This window comes from Pholcus phalangioides, unplaced genomic scaffold, assembly GCF_987345545.1.
Source record: "Pholcus phalangioides strain wild (caught in Gottingen) unplaced genomic scaffold, Ppha-v1.0 ptg000017l_1, whole genome shotgun sequence".
In the NCBI taxonomy this organism is placed as follows: domain Eukaryota; kingdom Metazoa; phylum Arthropoda; class Arachnida; order Araneae; family Pholcidae; genus Pholcus; species Pholcus phalangioides.
In genome coordinates, this window is record NW_028301610.1 from 23010655 (window position 1) to 23030673 (window position 20019).

A 20019-nucleotide genomic window follows, 5' to 3' on the forward strand; every position below is an offset into this window, starting at 1 on the left:
TCCATACACTAAATAGATGCTCGATCCTTGACATTCTGCTGTAGTACCATTGAATTCAAAAATCAAAATAAAAGCCAAAACAAATGTTTTTGTCAAGTTGAAGAAAAAAGCAAAGTTGCAGTCAATAGTCAATATAAAAATATATGAAATCGATAAAATAGATGCAGAAGGTGCAAGTACTAGGTATGGTGGGTTATATTCAAAGCGAACAGTTATAGTTATTGGTGTGAAGAGGAAGTACACTCCTTACACCTTGGACTAACTTCCTCCTCATACTAATAACTATAACTGTTCACTTTGAATGTAATTCGCCATACCTAGGACTAGTACGTGGTATGAACTTGCACCTTCTGATCTATATATATATTTTATATATTTTTATATTGACTGCAACTTTGCTTTTTTCTTCAACTTCACAAAAAACATTTGTTTTGGCTTTTATTTTGATTTTGAATTCAATGGTACTACAGCATAACGTCGGGGGATCGAGCATCTATTTAGGCTATGGAGGCCAAGAAATGCTCTCAGAAACCTTCTGTGTTAAGCCAATGTCAGAGTGTTCCCCCTGATGAGAGCCCTGGGCATTGGCTATGACTTTTTTTATTTTTGAATTCCTATTTGAATTTTTCATTTTTGAATTCTTCGATTTTTTTTCTTTTTGAAATTTTCAATGGTCATATTTTTTGCTTTCTCTTTCCAGTTTCCATAATTAATTTGTTTGCAATTTTTCAACTTGGGAACATGGAACTTTTACTATATGTTTGTGTGTATATATATATATAGGTAAAGGCATTATAGAATAGAAGCAGATCTTGACATCTGATCTGCTTGACGACAGAGTGGAATTATGAAAGTTCCCCTAACAACACAATAGTTCTATCAGCCTTATCAGTTCTTTTTCTTACATTGTATTGCTACATTACTTTGCATTACACACCAGGCACGTAGTTAGAAATTTTGTTCAGAGGGGGAAGTTTCGTTCCCACTTGCACTTCGGGGAGGGAACCAAAGTGATGGAACAATAGTTTTGGCCATCTTTTCAGGCAATTTCTCACATTTTTGAGGGGGGACCAGACTCCAAAGTCTCCCTGCTACAGCCTTGCTACACACACATATAATTATTTTGTGTTTAAGTTATAATTTATTAAATTCATGCTCAGTTCAGATTGTCACCACTTCTTCACCATCAATGAATGAAATAAAAAACCATACCTTCTCCTTCATCATCATATGTACGTTTATGGCCTCCAGATGTAGTAACACTTCCAGAAACCGATTCATCACTATCTGAGTGATCATTCTCTGGATCTGAATCTATAAAATCAAATGAAACAGTTAGCAACTTCACAAAATAATACAAAAGATAAAACAAATAAATGAAAAAATGAAAATGAGAATAATAGAGTACATGAACACATCCTTTCTATTAAAAAATCTGGTGAAGTGAGAGCAATATGAAAAGAAATTGATGAATGCAAACTCACCAGTTGCTGAGGAGCTGTCAGGTTTTAGATTTTTCTCTCCATCTTGGTTATTCTCTTCTGGTTTTTTTATTTTATTACTGTATCGAATTCTTTCTTTACTTTTAGCATTCTTTATATTGGGTGGAGATGGTAAAGCAGAATTAAGCTTGTTTTCAGACTCAAGAGTTCCATTGCTTTCAGATAATAAACTATCTAATGTGAAGTTTTTCCTTGGAGCAGTAACAGCATCAGAAATTTCATTTGCTTGAAGTAAACATGGTTTTGATACAGGAATAGAGTTCACATTTTTCTTTGATAAACTTTCTGAGTTACGTGTATTACAAGACAGAACAGGCAATATTTTCTGAGGTAGTAAAATGTTGTTGAGATCCCTAATGTTGTTCTGAAAATGAAAATACACATCACATTTACTCAGACTTAATGAGTATAAATCATACCTGTTTATTTGGGTAAATAATGCTTATTATTAGACAACCAGAAATTAGATAAGCATTAAATTAAAGTTACTGAGGTATTTCATTGCCTTTACATGAATACTAGCTTATCCAAAATGAATTTTCAACAACGAACTGAATCAGTATAAGTGAAAATGAATTTTATTTATTTACTAATTAACTACTGACTAATTAGGTACTGACAATAGAAATTGAGAAGAAATTTCAACTAAAGCATAAACTCAATGGAAATGAAGGCTTCAACTGCTGGCTGATGTGAAGATGAATTCAGGAAAGGAAGAAAATTAAACTGCCTTTGCCAGGAATTGAATGTCCTTACACTTATCTGATGAGCGCGTTAGACCTTTATGCTGCAAGGGCATCAAAAAACACCTCAGACAAATTCAATGGTGCATCATGATCATGGCCCCCCCAAGGATGGGGCTGACAGGGCTCCAGCCTGGGCGCCTGAGATGATTCTTAAAATTTTTTTCATACAATAAATTCGAATTTATGAACATAATTTTAAAAGTAATTTTTTTTCAATAGTGGCAATAACATTTGACTTTCAGGAATCCTTCAGTAGCAACAATAGTGATTCTTTGGGCTCAAGGCTGTCGTTTCTCTTAGGGTTTGTCCTTAACATTTCTTTACTACTAGAAGTTGACATCATCAGGAGAAATGTGACAAACTGGAACAAAATGAAAAGAATTTCAGTTTTTCACTGTTTCTCCCAATGATGCTCATCACTAGTGTTGAAGAAACCTTGAGAACTAACCATACAAAATGAAAGATGTCAAGCCAAAAATTCCCCTTGTAATGGTGATTCTTGCTATTCTAATATGACAACCTAGGATCCTTCACAAATTCCACATTTTTCAAGTTTAAACCCCAGGAACCACTCAGCTACCGGAAACCACCCGTGGTACCCACTGGCAATCTGGCTCGGGCTAGCTAAGTTTACTAAGTCTGGAATCGGGAGGTGGGGTATCCCAGCTGTCGGGTGAGAACAGGACCAGAGGTCGGGCTGCCAATGTCCCATCTAAATTCTGTTAACACCTGTGTGGAGGGATCCTGGAGGCCCGTCTTGTTGCCTTCCGATCGTAGGGTCCCGCGAATTGCTGGTGGAGACCCCGCAGACTTGCCGTCAAACTCAGAGAAATTGTGGTGATATAGATTGTGCAATATAGATTTAAATTACAAATGTTTTTGCAAATATAGTTATACATGAAAGTGCAATATTTTACCTTCAAGCTGTCAGTGGGCCATGGACCACATTGTGGTCAATAACATCATGAAATTCCTCAATGTGCAATAATTATAAGCATTAATAATAATTGCATAGTGTTGTAGACCCTGGCCAGGTTTCTAATGTTTAGAGTTACCTTTAGAGTTGTTGCCAGATTTCATATGGCATTACTGTACAAAATTGTTTTACTCTGTGCGATTATGCGAATCAGTATTTTTCTATCAGAATGTTTTAGTTTTTACAGGGTTGCCGATCCCACTTTCTGAATGGTTTTGACAAAGGATGCTGGGAAGGATTTCGTTCAAATACCAGCGGAGCACTGGAAACAGACACGAATCGGTTCAAAGACAACTATTTTGGCTTACTTCGCCCAGTGAGGCGTGCGCTTAATAGCACCTCTTCTGTCACCATGTACTGTTAATTTCAGTGGCGTGTATTAGCACTGCTTGAGTTGTCTGACTTCTATATATGGCTGCTGTATCATTGCCCACTCGGTACTGGATCATGCGTCCTCCTGTGATATGCTGAGAGCCTGCTGCTGACAACCGGGTCCTGTTGACGCTGTTCTTGGGATTGCTCATATAGGATACATGCTGGCGAAGCATCGCTGGGAGATGCTCAACCTGGAAATTTGTGACTGGAAGATGCGGTTCCTGTGATGTAGGAAGAGTAGGACTGTACTGGTGAGAGCCAACCATTTTGTTGAATCTCTTGTTGTTAAAAAGTAATAATGTGATAACCAAATTAATGAAATGGTTTTTTTTTGAGTAAAGAAAAAGCTTGACTAAAAATAACTGAATAAATGGGAAAAAGAGTTGCCTTTCACATTGTTGTCATCTGTTTAATGAATTTCAATGTTGGGTTAACAAAAAAATAAACTGGGTATGCAAATGGATTGTTACACTATGAGGTGGATTTTAAAGGCGATAGCATTTTGTATAGCTTAGCTTTGAAAGTCCTTCCCAGTAAGGAAAAGTAACAATTGTGTGTGTGTGCTCACCTGGAAAAAAGCAAACAGCATCATCTATATCTTCTGGTGACACTTTTGACTATACTTTTCCAAATAAATATGGTTAATTTTGATGTCCTCTATCACCCTTAAAAACTCTTAGGTGGAGTTGCAAAGCACTCCATGTACAAACAAAATAAGATGATATTAAATGACACTCATCATAACTGTGTACAATGATGGTAAACAAAATAGAAACAATGAAAAAGTGTGTATTATTTATTGTATATTGCTTACTTCAGAAAACTCTCTTTGTACCTATTATTTTATTTCCTTCATCTATTTAAACAACTAAAACCAATTTGGAAAGCCCTGTATTTGAAAAAAGATAGGTTTTGGAAAAAACCAAAATTTTCATTACTTGTTTCATTTGATGAGCCACTTCTGGAGTAATAGTCCCAGGAACCAAATATTTTGGCTTTCTTCCCCTTCGACGAGTAGCTGTTCCTGGCACCTTGGTAGTGGAAGAAATTGGAGAGATGCTGTCTTGATTTAATATGGGGTTTTGTAACTGTTTTTTTATGCTATTCACAGATGAGGTCAAAGGCAAAAGATATGATGAAGATGTTACATCGAATGTAGGTTCTTGCTTTTTTACACATAAGTCTAATGGTGCAGGCATATTTGCATCATCATCATCTATGCAAGAGTTCAACTTTGGTTTAGGAGATAATTTAGGAGAAACATTTAATGTTGAAGAATGAGCTGGACTAGGAATAGGCTTTTTTATATGATTTTGATTCGCATGGTTTTGCTTTGACACAACCCTTGAGGTTATCTTTTTTACCTGAAAAAATGAAATTATTGTTACTAATAAAAAATAAAATTGTTACTAATAAAAAATAAAATTATTGTTATTACTGTCAACAAGTGTGAAAGTGGAGTGGGGGGGGGGGGGAAATGGAGATGGCTTCAGTGGCTTCTGCGTGAAAGGCTAGGTGGATTTAGGTAGACAAGGTAAGGGTGAACATTGAACTTATCGTGTATATTCTAGGAAGAGTTTCTGATTTGAATGGTAATTTCCGAAAGAATGCTTTCACAACAGTGACCCTGACTCCACTATCAGGAGTTTAATAACATTAGAACCCCATACAGGACAATTGGATTTCCAAAAAGTGACTTAGTAAGTGACGTGTTATCTGGGTGACACAAGTAATAAGGTTTGACTGTAGTAGTTAAAATTTTTATTTTGTCCCTTTTTTCAACCTATTTTCCAGTTTTTCAATAAAGTTGTTAGTAAATAATACTTATACGATAACTTACATTTACTTCTGTTTTTTGCTGACTACTATCATGTGAAGCCTGCTTCAATTCTTGTACTTTTCGTCTGAGCATTTTTTGTTGTTTCTTCAGCCGTCTCAATTCCAGCTGTTGCTTTTCCCTCTCTTCTTCATCAGTAGAATCACTTGAACCACTAGAGCTGGGCCCGCCAGAGCTGCTATCGCCTGGAATACCAATACAGCCACTACTGCTGCCACTGGTATCCATATGACTTTCACTGTCAGAGCTCAATGACTTAGCTGTAATCTGAAAATCATCATACAATCATACATTATAAATCATTTCTAAGTCATAAAGTTTAAAACTACAACCAATGTATTTCCCCTAGTTAAATACTTGATTGAATTGGTGTTTCCAGTCAAATAAAAATGAATTTAAAAAACTACCAAAAATTTTTTATTTCCTTATTTTTTTTTCAAATATAAAATATGTATGACATGAATGCCGCTCTCCACTTGTTAATACAAGATATACGGAAGACTGGATGTTGTGAAGATATTTATTATTTGATATGTTAATTTTTTTAAGGAAGAAAAAAAAAAAAAAAAAAATTAACATCTCAAATAATAAATATCTTCACAACATCCAGTCTTCCGTATATCTTGTATAAAATATGTGCTATTCACATTTCTGATCATATATATTTTGATTTTAATTTTTTTTCTCTAAAAAAAAATTCTTTTATTTCATAGAGTATTGTTTTTGAAAAAATTCTGTGAAAAGATAAAAATATCAAGTTGTGCCTTATATATACATAGCATGATATTTTAAAAATACGAATGTTTTTTAACAACTGGCTGTTGCGAAGATATATTATGGAAAGAGAGAAAATTCAACTGCCCCTGCGGGGAATCGAACCCACGTCCTTTCACTTTCCGAACCACGTCCTTTCACGGAAAGTGAAAGGGTTTCTCGAGTCAAACAGGGCTTCGATATAAAAGTTATGTACTGAAAAGGGCTCCGCGAGTCAGAAAAGGTTGAGAACCGCTGCCCTACAGCTTTGTTATCTATATTTTCACTGATCGATAATCCTTCTAAATAAAAATCAACTCAATCTACCTTTCAATACTTCAAGAACATGAGTAGATTTAGCAATACATTTTATCTATACCACTTATTCATAAAACAGTAAAGCAGGGTTGGTAAAAAAACCAAAAAACTGGGTTTTTTTGGTTTAAACCTGGGTTTTTTTGGTTTAAACCGGTTTTTTTTGTTTTAAATAGTATTAAAAGCAATGAAATTTCTGAAAAATCATTCAAACTTCCAATAATTAACTAAAATAAAATGTTTATTAATGTAATTAACACTATTCCCATGCTAATTAATCAATAAATATTTATTACATTTTAACAAAAACCAACTTTTGCAATTTAATTATTTTTTGCTTAACTCAATCAATTACTGTGTGTTTGAAAATTCTTTTAATGTTATTATTAATCGTATAATATATAAAGGTTTTTCTCCAGTTACTTTCAGTATACTTAATTAGGAAGCTATTTTGCAAAAAGTAATAAAAATTAGGTGAATATAATGTATTTAATGAACCATAAACAATGCAGATTAATTAGCAATGATTTACGATATACAGGGTGATTATAACTAAGGTTCTGATTTCAAAACACTGTAAAAAAAGAGCGATTGTCAGAATGACTTGAAAATTGACATGAATATTCCTGAAAAAATTCAATTTTATTTGATAAAGGGGAAAAAATACTTAAAAATGTAAAATTACTGACATCATCGAACATGTGGGAAATTTGCTCACAGAATAGAAACGATAGCCAGTCATGGCAGAATGATACCTTAATTATAGCATTTCACGATTTCATAATTGATGGAAACATCACAAAAAACGAAGTATTTGAACAAATAACTACAACTTACTTAAGAAATGTTAAATATGTTGTCCACCGCGTGTTCTGGCTATGAGGTTGAAAGCACAAAAATTCTTGTTCAACAGCAGAATCGGAGTATGCCATGGTCATAATGTGGATGTGCTTGCAATTCAGCTTTATTAAACCAAACGCGCCCTCCCCCCTCCCGTTAATATTCCTGAGGAACTTCTAACATATAGGGAATGTGCTGGAAATTGCAATTCACCAAAGTTTGCAATCTGACCACTGTTTATAACATTTTGAGGTACCCCCACAGCCAGAAGTTGCAAGGGTTAAGGTGCATCCTGTCAAAATGAGTCTTCAGCAGCTGCTTTGCCGGTATTACAATGTGCATCTTGACAGTTGTTCTATCCACACACTGATGCTGTGGAAGTGCCAAAATGATGTGGTTACACAAAATAGATTATCCTGCTTGCCAAGTACAGCATCATCTACTTGCACATTTTGCACTTTTTCCTTTTGCGAAAGAAACTTCCATTGCTTCAGGAGTATCCATGCAAATTTTCAAGTCATTCTGATCAGTACTTATTGTATAGTTTTGGAATCAAAACTTAAATTATAATCACCCTGTATATAGCTGATTATTTTTCATAAATCTGTTACTACTATACAGTAGAACCTTGATTAACTGGGCTTCACAGTGTGAAAGTATAAAAAAACAACTATTGAATATTAAGACTGGGAGATATACAGTAGGAGATGCGCTACTTCTTATGGGAAAGAAAATGAAAATGCATGTGAGGTAATGTAACTACTAGTACACTAGTCTTTGTCCTTTAAGGACAGCTGGTGTCTTTATTGGATTATAGGACCACCTGCCCCTAGCATGATGGTGTTACTACTGTAGCTGCTTCTTTGTGAAGGGAAAAAGAAACCCTGTGAGATAATACACCACTACATTTAAATGTGTGATGCAATCCTTATTCATGAATTTGCTAAAGATAGAGCATCAGAATGTAGCCAAAGGTTAGAAAATGTTGTAAGAATGAGAAATTTTGGCTTTTATATATAACTTTAAATAACTAAGATACTTCATACGAAATATATATATATATTCTGGCCACTTTTATGAGACTTTTTGAAAAAACCACTTATAAAATCTTATGTCATTTAAAGATATACCATCAGAATGTACCCCAAGGATATAAAATGTGGTAAAAATGAAACATTTTGGCTAATAATGAACTAATATGATATTTTTCAAGGAAAAAAAATGATATTTAGGCAACTTTTATTTGATTTTTTGAAAAAAACCACTTGGTTAAAACCAAGGTTTAAACCAAACAACCCTGTCACCATCACCATCACTAAATGATGATTTTTCTCACATCGTTACCAGATATATTCATTATCGTCATTGCTACACCAAGCTGTAGCTAACGAGGACTGGAACCCACTTGTTGAGTTTGCATTATGAAAATAAACATGGCCGCTAGAGCATACATTTTTTGATGAAGGCGAGAGCAGAGGAGACAAATTAGTTGAATTGAAAATTATTTGTCATTATTAATTTATCAAGTTTTTAATTATACTGAATTCTGTGAATTATGTCACTTAATTAAGTAACATGATTCACAGACGGCATTATCATTTGAAATGTTATCTAATTATTGATTGGAAAAATTATTGGGAAAAAAAATATTTAGGCAACTTTCATTTGATTTTAAAAAAAAAAACCATGTGGTTCAAACCAAACAACCTTGCAGCGTGCAGAAATCATTTTCACATTATTTTGTCCTTTTACCTAGGACTTGACGCACCTCCTATAATGGCACAAATAAGTTTTATTTCCACTTTGGATACAACCCTTTTTTAAAGAGGGCAAAAATAATTTTTCTGTAATTTTTCACCTTCTTATGTCAGATTTGGTGCTCCTCTAGGTGGGGGCAGAAATAATTTCTCCCTAACTTTTTTGCCCTTTTTACCTCAGATTTGGTGCCCCTCCTACAGTGGACAGAAATAACTTTTCTTAATTTTTTTTTGCCCTATCACTTTGGATTTGACGTCCTTCTAGAACACACACAGGGCGACTGAGCTTCCCCTGGGTGGACTTTGGTGGTTCAGGAGATGGACCAGTGATCAGGGGTGCCAAAGTGCATTTGTATTCTCATATGAAAAAGGGAGCACATTTTTGTTTCTCCTCGTATGACAGGTCGAAACGAGGACCAACTGGGATTCCCATTTAAAATAGTCAGCAAATCATAGATTTTAATTCATCCATTTTTTTTCAAAAATATTTATTCAATATATATATATTGAAATACGGTACTGTGTTGGCGATACAATTCTGCGTTTTTAATACAAGTTTGGAAAAAACGCATGAAAGGCCTCTAGCTCAAAATCTTTCCCATATAAAAAAACACCTTCAATTTCTATAATACTCCTCACAACACAGTAAAACACTCTTGCTCTCATTAGTAGAAAAATTTTGTAACCGAGGGAGATTCCTCAATTCTATTTATTTTTTACGGAACAACAAAAGAGAAAGAAGGTTGAGTCTTCCCCCCTCAAAATCTCCTGCAGGGGTAAATGAAAAGAGAAGAGCTCAAGTGTATGTGTATTTTTATCTGACCAAAATTGCTATGTACTGTATGTATATAGGTGCACTACCCATCTCTCTCGATTCTTTTCTTTTCGAAAAATACTTCTATCGATTAATGTTATTGATATATTATAATGAGCTTGTCATTTTTTATACATATTTTATAGTTATTTTTTAACTACGAACCTTAAAGTTTTTTTAGTTATGTAGGCTATATGTGTAACACGTTTCAGTGCCCCTTATCATTTGATGCCCTGTGCAATTTCACTGGCTGCACAGCCCTAAGACCACCCCTGGTTGGTAGTGATGATGATTATCAGCAGCGGAGAAAATTATCTGATTGGTTCATCCCTTCTGAACCTAATGCTAGCCTCGGCCCAGACAGTTTTTGAAAAATTGATAATGATAAGCTGAGAGGTGGTGAGAAAAATCAAGTTTTCAACAATGGCCATTGAGGTTTGCATTAGATAGGTCACTGAGAATTTGTGTTAAGCACGTGATGTCACTAACGACTTTGTTGTATAACTACTGTAGCATAATAGACCCCCCAGGTTTTGTGTCCCGGTGGTGCGGAGGTTGATTTTTCCAAAAAAATCTGCATTTCTACGTATAGCCATTTTTCCGTATATCTTGTATTTTATAAAATAAAAGGAAAAAAAGCATGTTGTATTGATGAGATTATTTGTGAATTTTTTTGAGAAAGAAAAAAAAACTTGTAGACTTGACAAATTTTTAAAATCAGCTTGAATTCAAACATGAATTACCTCTATTTCCAATCAGATTAGAATATAAAGTTGCATTTATTAATAAAAATTACCAGTTTTTGTTTCCTTTCTGAGCATAGTTTACTTCGATTTCGTGCACTCTTGATCTTTTTTTCTTTTTTTGTTTCAACCAGCACTTTAGGATCTTTAGATGGCTTTTTCCGTCTACTCACACATTTTGGAAGTGGAACCACTGAATTCGTTTCTTTGTTTTCCTCTGTTTTTTGTGATGTTAATTTTAAAGCCGAATTCACTGAGCATTGTGTAAGAGGAAGTAAAGGAGGTGGTATATTATTGATTGAAGAAATATTTTCACTGAAAAAAAAGAACATATAAATTTTAGTGAAACAAATGAACTCATGGTATATCACAGTATTAAAGTTAGTTTTGAAGTTGTTTAATCCTTTATCTACCAGATTATGAAATGTGGAACAAGAAGAAAATGATAAGAAAAAAAAAAAAAAAAAAATTAATAATAATAATAATAATAAATAATTATAAGGTATAAATTATTTGGTAGGTCATTTTAGTTCTAATCAAAGATAAAAAACAAAAACAACTAGTTAGTGCATAATAAATTAACTAACCTGGTACTTTGAAGTACCATCAGTGGACAAAGGGTTAATGGCCAATATCAAATCCAGGAGGATTTCACAGGTTATGAAGAAATTTATAACAAAAAAGAAAAAAAAATACACATACTGTTCAGTTTTGATTGAACAGTCTTTTTAAAGCAACTAAAATATCACCAAATTTTTGTAATTCAACTTGCATCATTTATGAGAACAAAATATTTTTCAACATCATCCTCTACTGAGGCTCAATTCAATAATCTGTTTGAATGGGACTGTTTTATTTTGATCCTAAATTAAAGAATCAGCATTATTTTGTAGTGATTCTGACTTATAAACAAGGCTTAGAAGAGATTCTGTTCATAAATTCGAGAGTTGCTGTGTATTATTTCTCCCAAACCTGTTCCTGGAGTAAGGTTGCAAAAGATGTGTAAAAATTAAATTGCACTTTTTTGGATTGAAATTTTCTGTCCAGTTTACAAATAAATAAATAAATCAAATTGCTAAAAAGAAAGATAAAAAACAACTTCAGTTCCTAGGGTTATGTTGAAGTTTCTCAATGTTGAGGAAAGAGGTAAAAACAAGGAGGGATAAAATGAATTTCTTCCATTTGCATTGGAACGAGATATCTCATCCCTGACCGTCGAAGGGTTAAAATATGTTCCTTTTGTCCAGTATGTTTTTTTGTGGGGGAAAGAAAGAAATATTGCTGAGAAAATTGTGGGTGAATAGATTCCTCAAGGCACCCCCACTCTATAAAGCTACCACTATCATAGGTGCCAGAACTTAGTGGCTGAAGCCATTTGAGACCCTCCAATAAATTTTGTAAGGGGGCTTAGCCCCTCCCCAATAATTAATGAATGTACAATGCACCGCACCCTTCCTCCTCTTGAGTATGCGCTTGAGTCCCATATATACGAGATGACTGGCAATTTTCAACCCCAATTTTTTTGTCCCAATGTTTTCTTCATGTCAATGTCTCTGACCACCATACCGAAAAGAAAAAGAGCTAATGTTGGAAATTATTGGCTTTTTTTCTCATGTTCATGAGTTGCCACTGGTCAGTAGGGAAATTTCTCAATTTTCACCTTGACCTTCAAGAGCTAGGTATGTCTAGAATTTTTATGAATGTTTCTGCATAGAATAATTGTTACGCATATTTCTGGTATAATATATTGACAATTAAATTATAGTATTATCAATTATTATGTTCTATGTTGTGTCATGGTTGCATTCCTGCTCCCCCCCCCCCAATGTATTTATAAACCATACTTATATACATCAATTCTGCTCTCCTCAGGTGATGGTACTCAACCAATGAGAAGAGTTTTCCATAAAATTGGAGGTAGCACTCACTGTGGTTTTCAGCAGAGAGAGAATATGGCCGCTTATGGGAATGACCAATAGGCATTGACCATCATCATGATATATCCAACCTGAATTGAAGCCGGCATTAGAGGTGAGTGACCAAAGATTCTTATTTTTTTTACACAAAAATTACCACGTTTTTAAGACAAATAAATCACACTGGTCGAATGGTCGACGCGTTTCGGCTCTTCAATGGAGAGCCGTCATCAGGACCTCGTGGTCAGAACTCACACGAATGAAGAGTGATGTTTACGTCTGGTCGTCCGAAGAGTTCGCCTTTGTATTTGCTGCGTCCGAGTGGTCTTTGGATGCGAATTGGGGAGCCATCTGTTGTAAAGTGTTGAAAGTTTTTTCACGACTGAGGTTAATAAAGCCTGTCCAAGCTGACGAAATAGGTGGTGTGTTTCTTCCATCATTAACGAGGAAATTCTGGCATGTTCTGATGAAATATCCCTCGAGAAAATTCAATTCCGAATTGTGTGTTGCTTTTTTAAAAACAAGTTGCTTTTTTAAGAATTGTGAAAAATGGATATATTGGCCAAACTAGAAGAAATCTAAATATTCGAGTTCTCGAACACCGAAAGCATGTTGAGAAGGGACGGACGGATAATTCGGCTATTGCCCAACACTGCTGGCAACATTCACATCATTTTGATTTTGACAAAGCATTTGTTTTTAAAAAAGCAACACACAATTCGGAATTGAATTTTCTCGAGGGATATTTCATCAGAACATGCCAGAATTTCCTCGTTAATGATGGAAGAAACACACCACCTATTTCGTCAGCTTGGACAGGCTTTATTAACCTCAGTCGTGAAAAAACTTTCAACACTTTACAACAGATGGCTCCCCAATTCGCATCCAAAGACCACTCGGACGCAGCAAATACAAAGGCGAACTCTTCGGACGACCAGACGTAAACATCACTCTTCATTCGTGTGAGTTCTGACCACGAGGTCCTGATGACGGCTCTCCATTGAAGAGCCGAAACGCGTCGACCATTCGACCAGTGTGATTTATTTGTCTTAAAAACGTGGTAATTTTTGTGTAAATTAAAACCAGGCAAAGTTACTCATTTTTTTTGTGATAATATTTTAGCCCAACGTGTGCTTTCTTTTTCATACTACGTCCGTTGATTCCTGGGACTTCGCCAATATGAACTCGATCAACCATTTTTGTGCCCTCCGTATCAAGAAACTCCGGATTCTTAACAAGATTGCATTCCTAAAACGTTGCAGAGATCACAAGGTAATGCCACAATTTTTACAAGTTTTTTCCAATCAGCCTGTTTCCGTTCGCATCAAACGCAACCTTTTCAATTGTCGACTTGCAATTTTGCGATCGATCATCCATGGTCACCGTCGCAATCTTGCTAAAATTGAATTGGATTTGTACAAACTGCATCTCTCTCTCGCACATTCTCGTGATGATTTCGCCCAGCTTGACGCAAGATCGTTCCACCGGGCACTTCACGTGCATCGCCAACATCAAGAAATTTTGGATAATAAGTTCACTCAGCTTCTTGCAAGAAGTTCTTCGAAAAAAAGTTCTCATAAATTTTCTGACTTCTCGAATGCTCCAAAAGTTGTCAATCTTTCGAGTGAAACATTGTCTGGTGCCCATTTGAAAGTACTTGAATACGGACTTAATTTTGCATCACCTAGGCCTCATTTTTGTCCTACAAAACTTCTTGCGCCCATCGAACGGTCATTCCTCAACAGTAAAATTTCTCCTGATCAGAAAGAATCTCTTCGGCACTTGGTTTCCTCTTCAGTTTCGGCCAATCGAAAAACCATTTCTTCACCATTTGAGAAATCTGAGATCTCTGCCATTCGAGAACTTAAAAGAAACAACAATATTTTCATCACTCAAGCTGACAAAGGTGGCCAAATTGTTGTACTTGATAAATCCATGTATCAAGAGTCGGTTGAAAAATTAATTAGCGATGGACCATATACTTGTCTCAATACGGATCCAGCTCCTACCCTTCTAAAACTGGTTCAAAAGAAAATCAATCAGACTCCCATTCTACATTCTTCGACCAAGAAACGCATCTTTCCATCCGCCGCAAACTGCGGGAGACTTTATGCTCTTCCAAAAATACACAAACCTTCATTTTCAGTAAGACCTATAATTTCTTGCATTGGATCACCTACGCATCAACTTGCTAAATTTCTCGTTGAACTTTTGTCCCCTCTCTGCAAAAAACATCGTTTCACAGTAAAGAATTCCTCAGAATTCGTTTCCATCATCCGCAGCATTCAACCAGATAACGCTACAATGATTTCCTTCGATATCAAATCCATGTTTACTAACATTCCCATCAGCGGTGCAATTTCTTTCCTGAAACAACGTCTGCAAGAATTCCACTTCTCCTCGATTGAAATCGAAGAAATATGTCAACTCACCCAACTTTGTGTATCGCACAATTATTTTTCAGTGTTTGGAAAGTTTTACCGCCAAACAGAAGGTCTTGCCATGGGCAACCCACTCTCGCCTATCCTCTGTGACATATATATGGATTTTTTCGAAACAAAACTTTTGGAAACCCACCACTTCAAACTTTGGATCAGGTATGTTGATGACACATTCACTTTAGTTGATGAGACTGATGTCAATGTCACTGAGTTATTCAATTCTATGAATTCTATTGACCCACATATTGAATTCACCTATGAAATGGAAAAAAATAATATACTGCCTTTTCTCGACGTGCTCATTAAAAAGACAGACACTGAATTTCATACATCTGTGTACCGTAAGCCATTCGCTATCTCCATGCCACCTCATGCAAAATCCTTTCATCCTCCCAATCAGAAACTTTCGGCATTTTCTTCTTTTGTTCATCGAGCAAAAAAACTTTGCAGTGATTCAGCCTCCCTCCAGAATGAACTCAATATCCTTCGTGACATCGCTTCTAATCGGGGTTTTTCACCTTCTATCATCGACAAGGTCCTCAGAAAAATGACCCAGACATGCACCACGAACCTGCTCCCAGCTGACTCAAAACAGTTTCCTAATACCGTTGTTCTTCCATTCGTTTCTTCAAGTTTCATGATCTCTTCTATCTTCAAGAAATTTGACTTCCATACAATATTCCAGCCAACAAATATACTCACCTTTTCCCATCTGAAAGATCCTATCCCACCCTCCAAAGAATCTGGTATCTACTTCATCCCATGCAAGAATTGTGAAAATGGATATATTGGCCAAACTAGAAGAAATCTAAATATTCGAGTTCTCGAACACCGAAAGCATGTTGAGAAGGGACGGACGGATAATTCGGCTATTGCCCAACACTGCTGGCAACATTCACATCATTTTGATTTTGACAAAGCATTTGTTTTTAAAAAAGCAACACACAATTCGGAATTGAATTTTCTCGAGGGATATTTCATCAGAACATGCCAGAATTTCCTCGTTAATGATGGAAGAAACACACCACCTATTTCGTCAGCTTGGACAGGCTTTATTAACCTCAGTCGTGAAAAAACTTTCAACACTTTACAACAGATGGCTCCCCAATTCGCATCCAAAGACCACTCGGACGCAGCAAATACAAAGGCGAACTCTTCGGACGACCAGACGTAAACATCACTCTTCATTCGTGTGAGTTCTGACCACGAGGTCCTGATGACGGCTCTCCATTGAAGAGCCGAAACGCGTCGACCATTCGACCAGTGTGATTTATTTGTCTTAAAAACGTGGTAATTTTTGTGTAAATTAAAACCAGGCAAAGTTACTCATTTTTTTTGTGATAATATTTTAGCCCAACGTGTGCTTTCTTTTTCATACTACGTCCGTTGATTCCTGGGACTTCGCCAATATGAACTCGATCAACCATTTTTGTGCCCTCCGTATCAAGAAACTCCGGATTCTTAACAAGATTGCATTCCTAAAACGTTGCAGAGATCACAAGGTAATGCCACAATTTTTACAAGTTTTTTCCAATCAGCCTGTTTCCGTTCGCATCAAACGCAACCTTTTCAATTGTCGACTTGCAATTTTGCGATCGATCATCCATGGTCACCGTCGCAATCTTGCTAAAATTGAATTGGATTTGTACAAACTGCATCTCTCTCTCGCACATTCTCGTGATGATTTCGCCCAGCTTGACGCAAGATCGTTCCACCGGGCACTTCACGTGCATCGCCAACATCAAGAAATTTTGGATAATAAGTTCACTCAGCTTCTTGCAAGAAGTTCTTCGAAAAAAAGTTCTCATAAATTTTCTGACTTCTCGAATGCTCCAAAAGTTGTCAATCTTTCGAGTGAAACATTGTCTGGTGCCCATTTGAAAGTACTTGAATACGGACTTAATTTTGCATCACCTAGGCCTCATTTTTGTCCTACAAAACTTCTTGCGCCCATCGAACGGTCATTCCTCAACAGTAAAATTTCTCCTGATCAGAAAGAATCTCTTCGGCACTTGGTTTCCTCTTCAGTTTCGGCCAATCGAAAAACCATTTCTTCACCATTTGAGAAATCTGAGATCTCTGCCATTCGAGAACTTAAAAGAAACAACAATATTTTCATCACTCAAGCTGACAAAGGTGGCCAAATTGTTGTACTTGATAAATCCATGTATCAAGAGTCGGTTGAAAAATTAATTAGCGATGGACCATATACTTGTCTCAATACGGATCCAGCTCCTACCCTTCTAAAACTGGTTCAAAAGAAAATCAATCAGACTCCCATTCTACATTCTTCGACCAAGAAACGCATCTTTCCATCCGCCGCAAACTGCGGGAGACTTTATGCTCTTCCAAAAATACACAAACCTTCATTTTCAGTAAGACCTATAATTTCTTGCATTGGATCACCTACGCATCAACTTGCTAAATTTCTCGTTGAACTTTTGTCCCCTCTCTGCAAAAAACATCGTTTCACAGTAAAGAATTCCTCAGAATTCGTTTCCATCATCCGCAGCATTCAACCAGATAACGCTACAATGATTTCCTTCGATATCAAATCCATGTTTACTAACATTCCCATCAGCGGTGCAATTTCTTTCCTGAAACAACGTCTGCAAGAATTCCACTTCTCCTCGATTGAAATCGAAGAAATATGTCAACTCACCCAACTTTGTGTATCGCACAATTATTTTTCAGTGTTTGGAAAGTTTTACCGCCAAACAGAAGGTCTTGCCATGGGCAACCCACTCTCGCCTATCCTCTGTGACATATATATGGATTTTTTCGAAACAAAACTTTTGGAAACCCACCACTTCAAACTTTGGATCAGGTATGTTGATGACACATTCACTTTAGTTGATGAGACTGATGTCAATGTCACTGAGTTATTCAATTCTATGAATTCTATTGACCCACATATTGAATTCACCTATGAAATGGAAAAAAATAATATACTGCCTTTTCTCGACGTGCTCATTAAAAAGACAGACACTGAATTTCATACATCTGTGTACCGTAAGCCATTCGCTATCTCCATGCCACCTCATGCAAAATCCTTTCATCCTCCCAATCAGAAACTTTCGGCATTTTCTTCTTTTGTTCATCGAGCAAAAAAAGCTTTGCAGTGATTCAGCCTCCCTCCAGAATGAACTCAATATCCTTCGTGACATCGCTTCTAATCGGGGTTTTTCACCTTCTATCATCGACAAGGTCCTCAGAAAAATGACCCAGACATGCACCACGAACCTGCTCCCAGCTGACTCAAAACAGTTTCCTAATACCGTTGTTCTTCCATTCGTTTCTTCAAGTTTCATGATCTCTTCTATCTTCAAGAAATTTGACTTCCATACAATATTCCAGCCAACAAATATACTCACCTTTTCCCATCTGAAAGATCCTATCCCACCCTCCAAAGAATCTGGTATCTACTTCATCCCATGCAAGAATTGTGAAAATGGATATATTGGCCAAACTAGAAGAAATCTAAATATTCGAGTTCTCGAACACCGAAAGCATGTTGAGAAGGGACGGACGGATAATTCGGCTATTGCCCAACACTGCTGGCAACATTCACATCATTTTGATTTTGACAAAGCATTTGTTTTTAAAAAAGCAACACACAATTCGGAATTGAATTTTCTCGAGGGATATTTCATCAGAACATGCCAGAATTTCCTCGTTAATGATGGAAGAAACACACCACCTATTTCGTCAGCTTGGACAGGCTTTATTAACCTCAGTCGTGAAAAAACTTTCAACACTTTACAACAGATGGCTCCCCAATTCGCATCCAAAGACCACTCGGACGCAGCAAATACAAAGGCGAACTCTTCGGACGACCAGACGTAAACATCACTCTTCATTCGTGTGAGTTCTGACCACGAGGTCCTGATGACGGCTCTCCATTGAAGAGCCGAAACGCGTCGACCATTCGACCAGTGTGATTTATTTGTCTTAAAAACGTGGTAATTTTTGTGTAAATTAAAACCAGGCAAAGTTACTCATTTTTTTTTTTTTTTTGTGATAATTCTTATTTTTGTTCGTTGATGTGAGAGTCCTGAACCTGTAGAGAGAATGCTTCTTTATTTTCGCCTTCTTTCAGTGAAATGCATTTTTTCTTTCCCTAGCAAAAATTCACCAAAATTGGATGATTTGCAATTATATCGAGGAAAGAGAAAAAGAGATTATTCTAGTTAGATTTTTTTCAAATATATTCTTGGTTTCAGAACAGGTTTTTGAGATGGTTTACCAAATGGAGATGGGGAGGGGGGAATATATATGAGTGAATAGTTGCCATTACAGTAGGTAGCGATTTTTAGCTGAAGAATAAGTATTTGTTTGTTCCTCATTCTAAAACAAGTGTTGTGGTTTTTTTCCTTTTATTAAACAAGAGTTTTTAAAACTAAAACCAAAATATCAGTATAATTAAATATTCATTACAATTCCCCTTATGCGTAATATAGTGGCTATTTATTTACCTTTGTAGGTATAACTGTGGCATCAGAGTCGGGGTGCTAGGAATTTATGAGCAACCATAGTAATTTGCAGCACCATGCCAAACATATCCAAAAGTGATTTATAAATAGAATTTTCACACCAAAATGAAATATGAGAACCTGCAGGTCTAAAGCACTTCTGACACTTGCCCCTTCCTACCTTGAAATCTGACTTTGTACCATTTTTACTTGTTATTATTGTTATTACCTGTGTAGTTTGTATTTTTATTCTTTCTGTATTACAGTTGTTGGTATCAGTTTTAACAGAGAGTTTTTGCAAGAAATGAAATAATTCATTAGGCATGATGAACATGGAAATTTACAAAGTAATTTATGAAAAAATGAATTTACATGAGCATATATTTACATAATTCTTTAAATTGGTTTTACTTTACTGTGTCACATATGTATCAAATACTTTCAATATGTTGTTAACTATATATATAAACATCACATTAGCCTTCTACAGTTAATACCTATCTCGATAATACCTACGCATAAAAATATTGGG

The 20019-nt window shown here is 35.9% G+C and overlaps 1 protein-coding gene across 7 annotated transcripts in view; it reads right to left on the bottom strand.

Annotated features, from left to right (window-relative positions):
* The window catches only part of LOC149072557 (bromodomain adjacent to zinc finger domain protein 2B-like), a 339679-nt gene that overhangs the window by 174523 nt on the left and 145137 nt on the right, over positions 1–20019 (bottom strand). For all 7 annotated transcript variants that reach the window (XM_089247421.1, XM_089247420.1, XM_089247419.1 and 4 more), the window contains 5 exons: positions 10712–10973; positions 5440–5703; positions 4538–4963; positions 1485–1866; positions 1213–1314 (listed from right to left, as the gene is read on the bottom strand). In XM_089247421.1, coding sequence (XP_089103547.1) covers positions 1213–1314; positions 1485–1866; positions 4538–4963; positions 5440–5703; positions 10712–10973 — 1436 coding nt within the window. The remainder of the gene's footprint in view (positions 1–1212; positions 1315–1484; positions 1867–4537; positions 4964–5439; positions 5704–10711; positions 10974–20019) is intronic.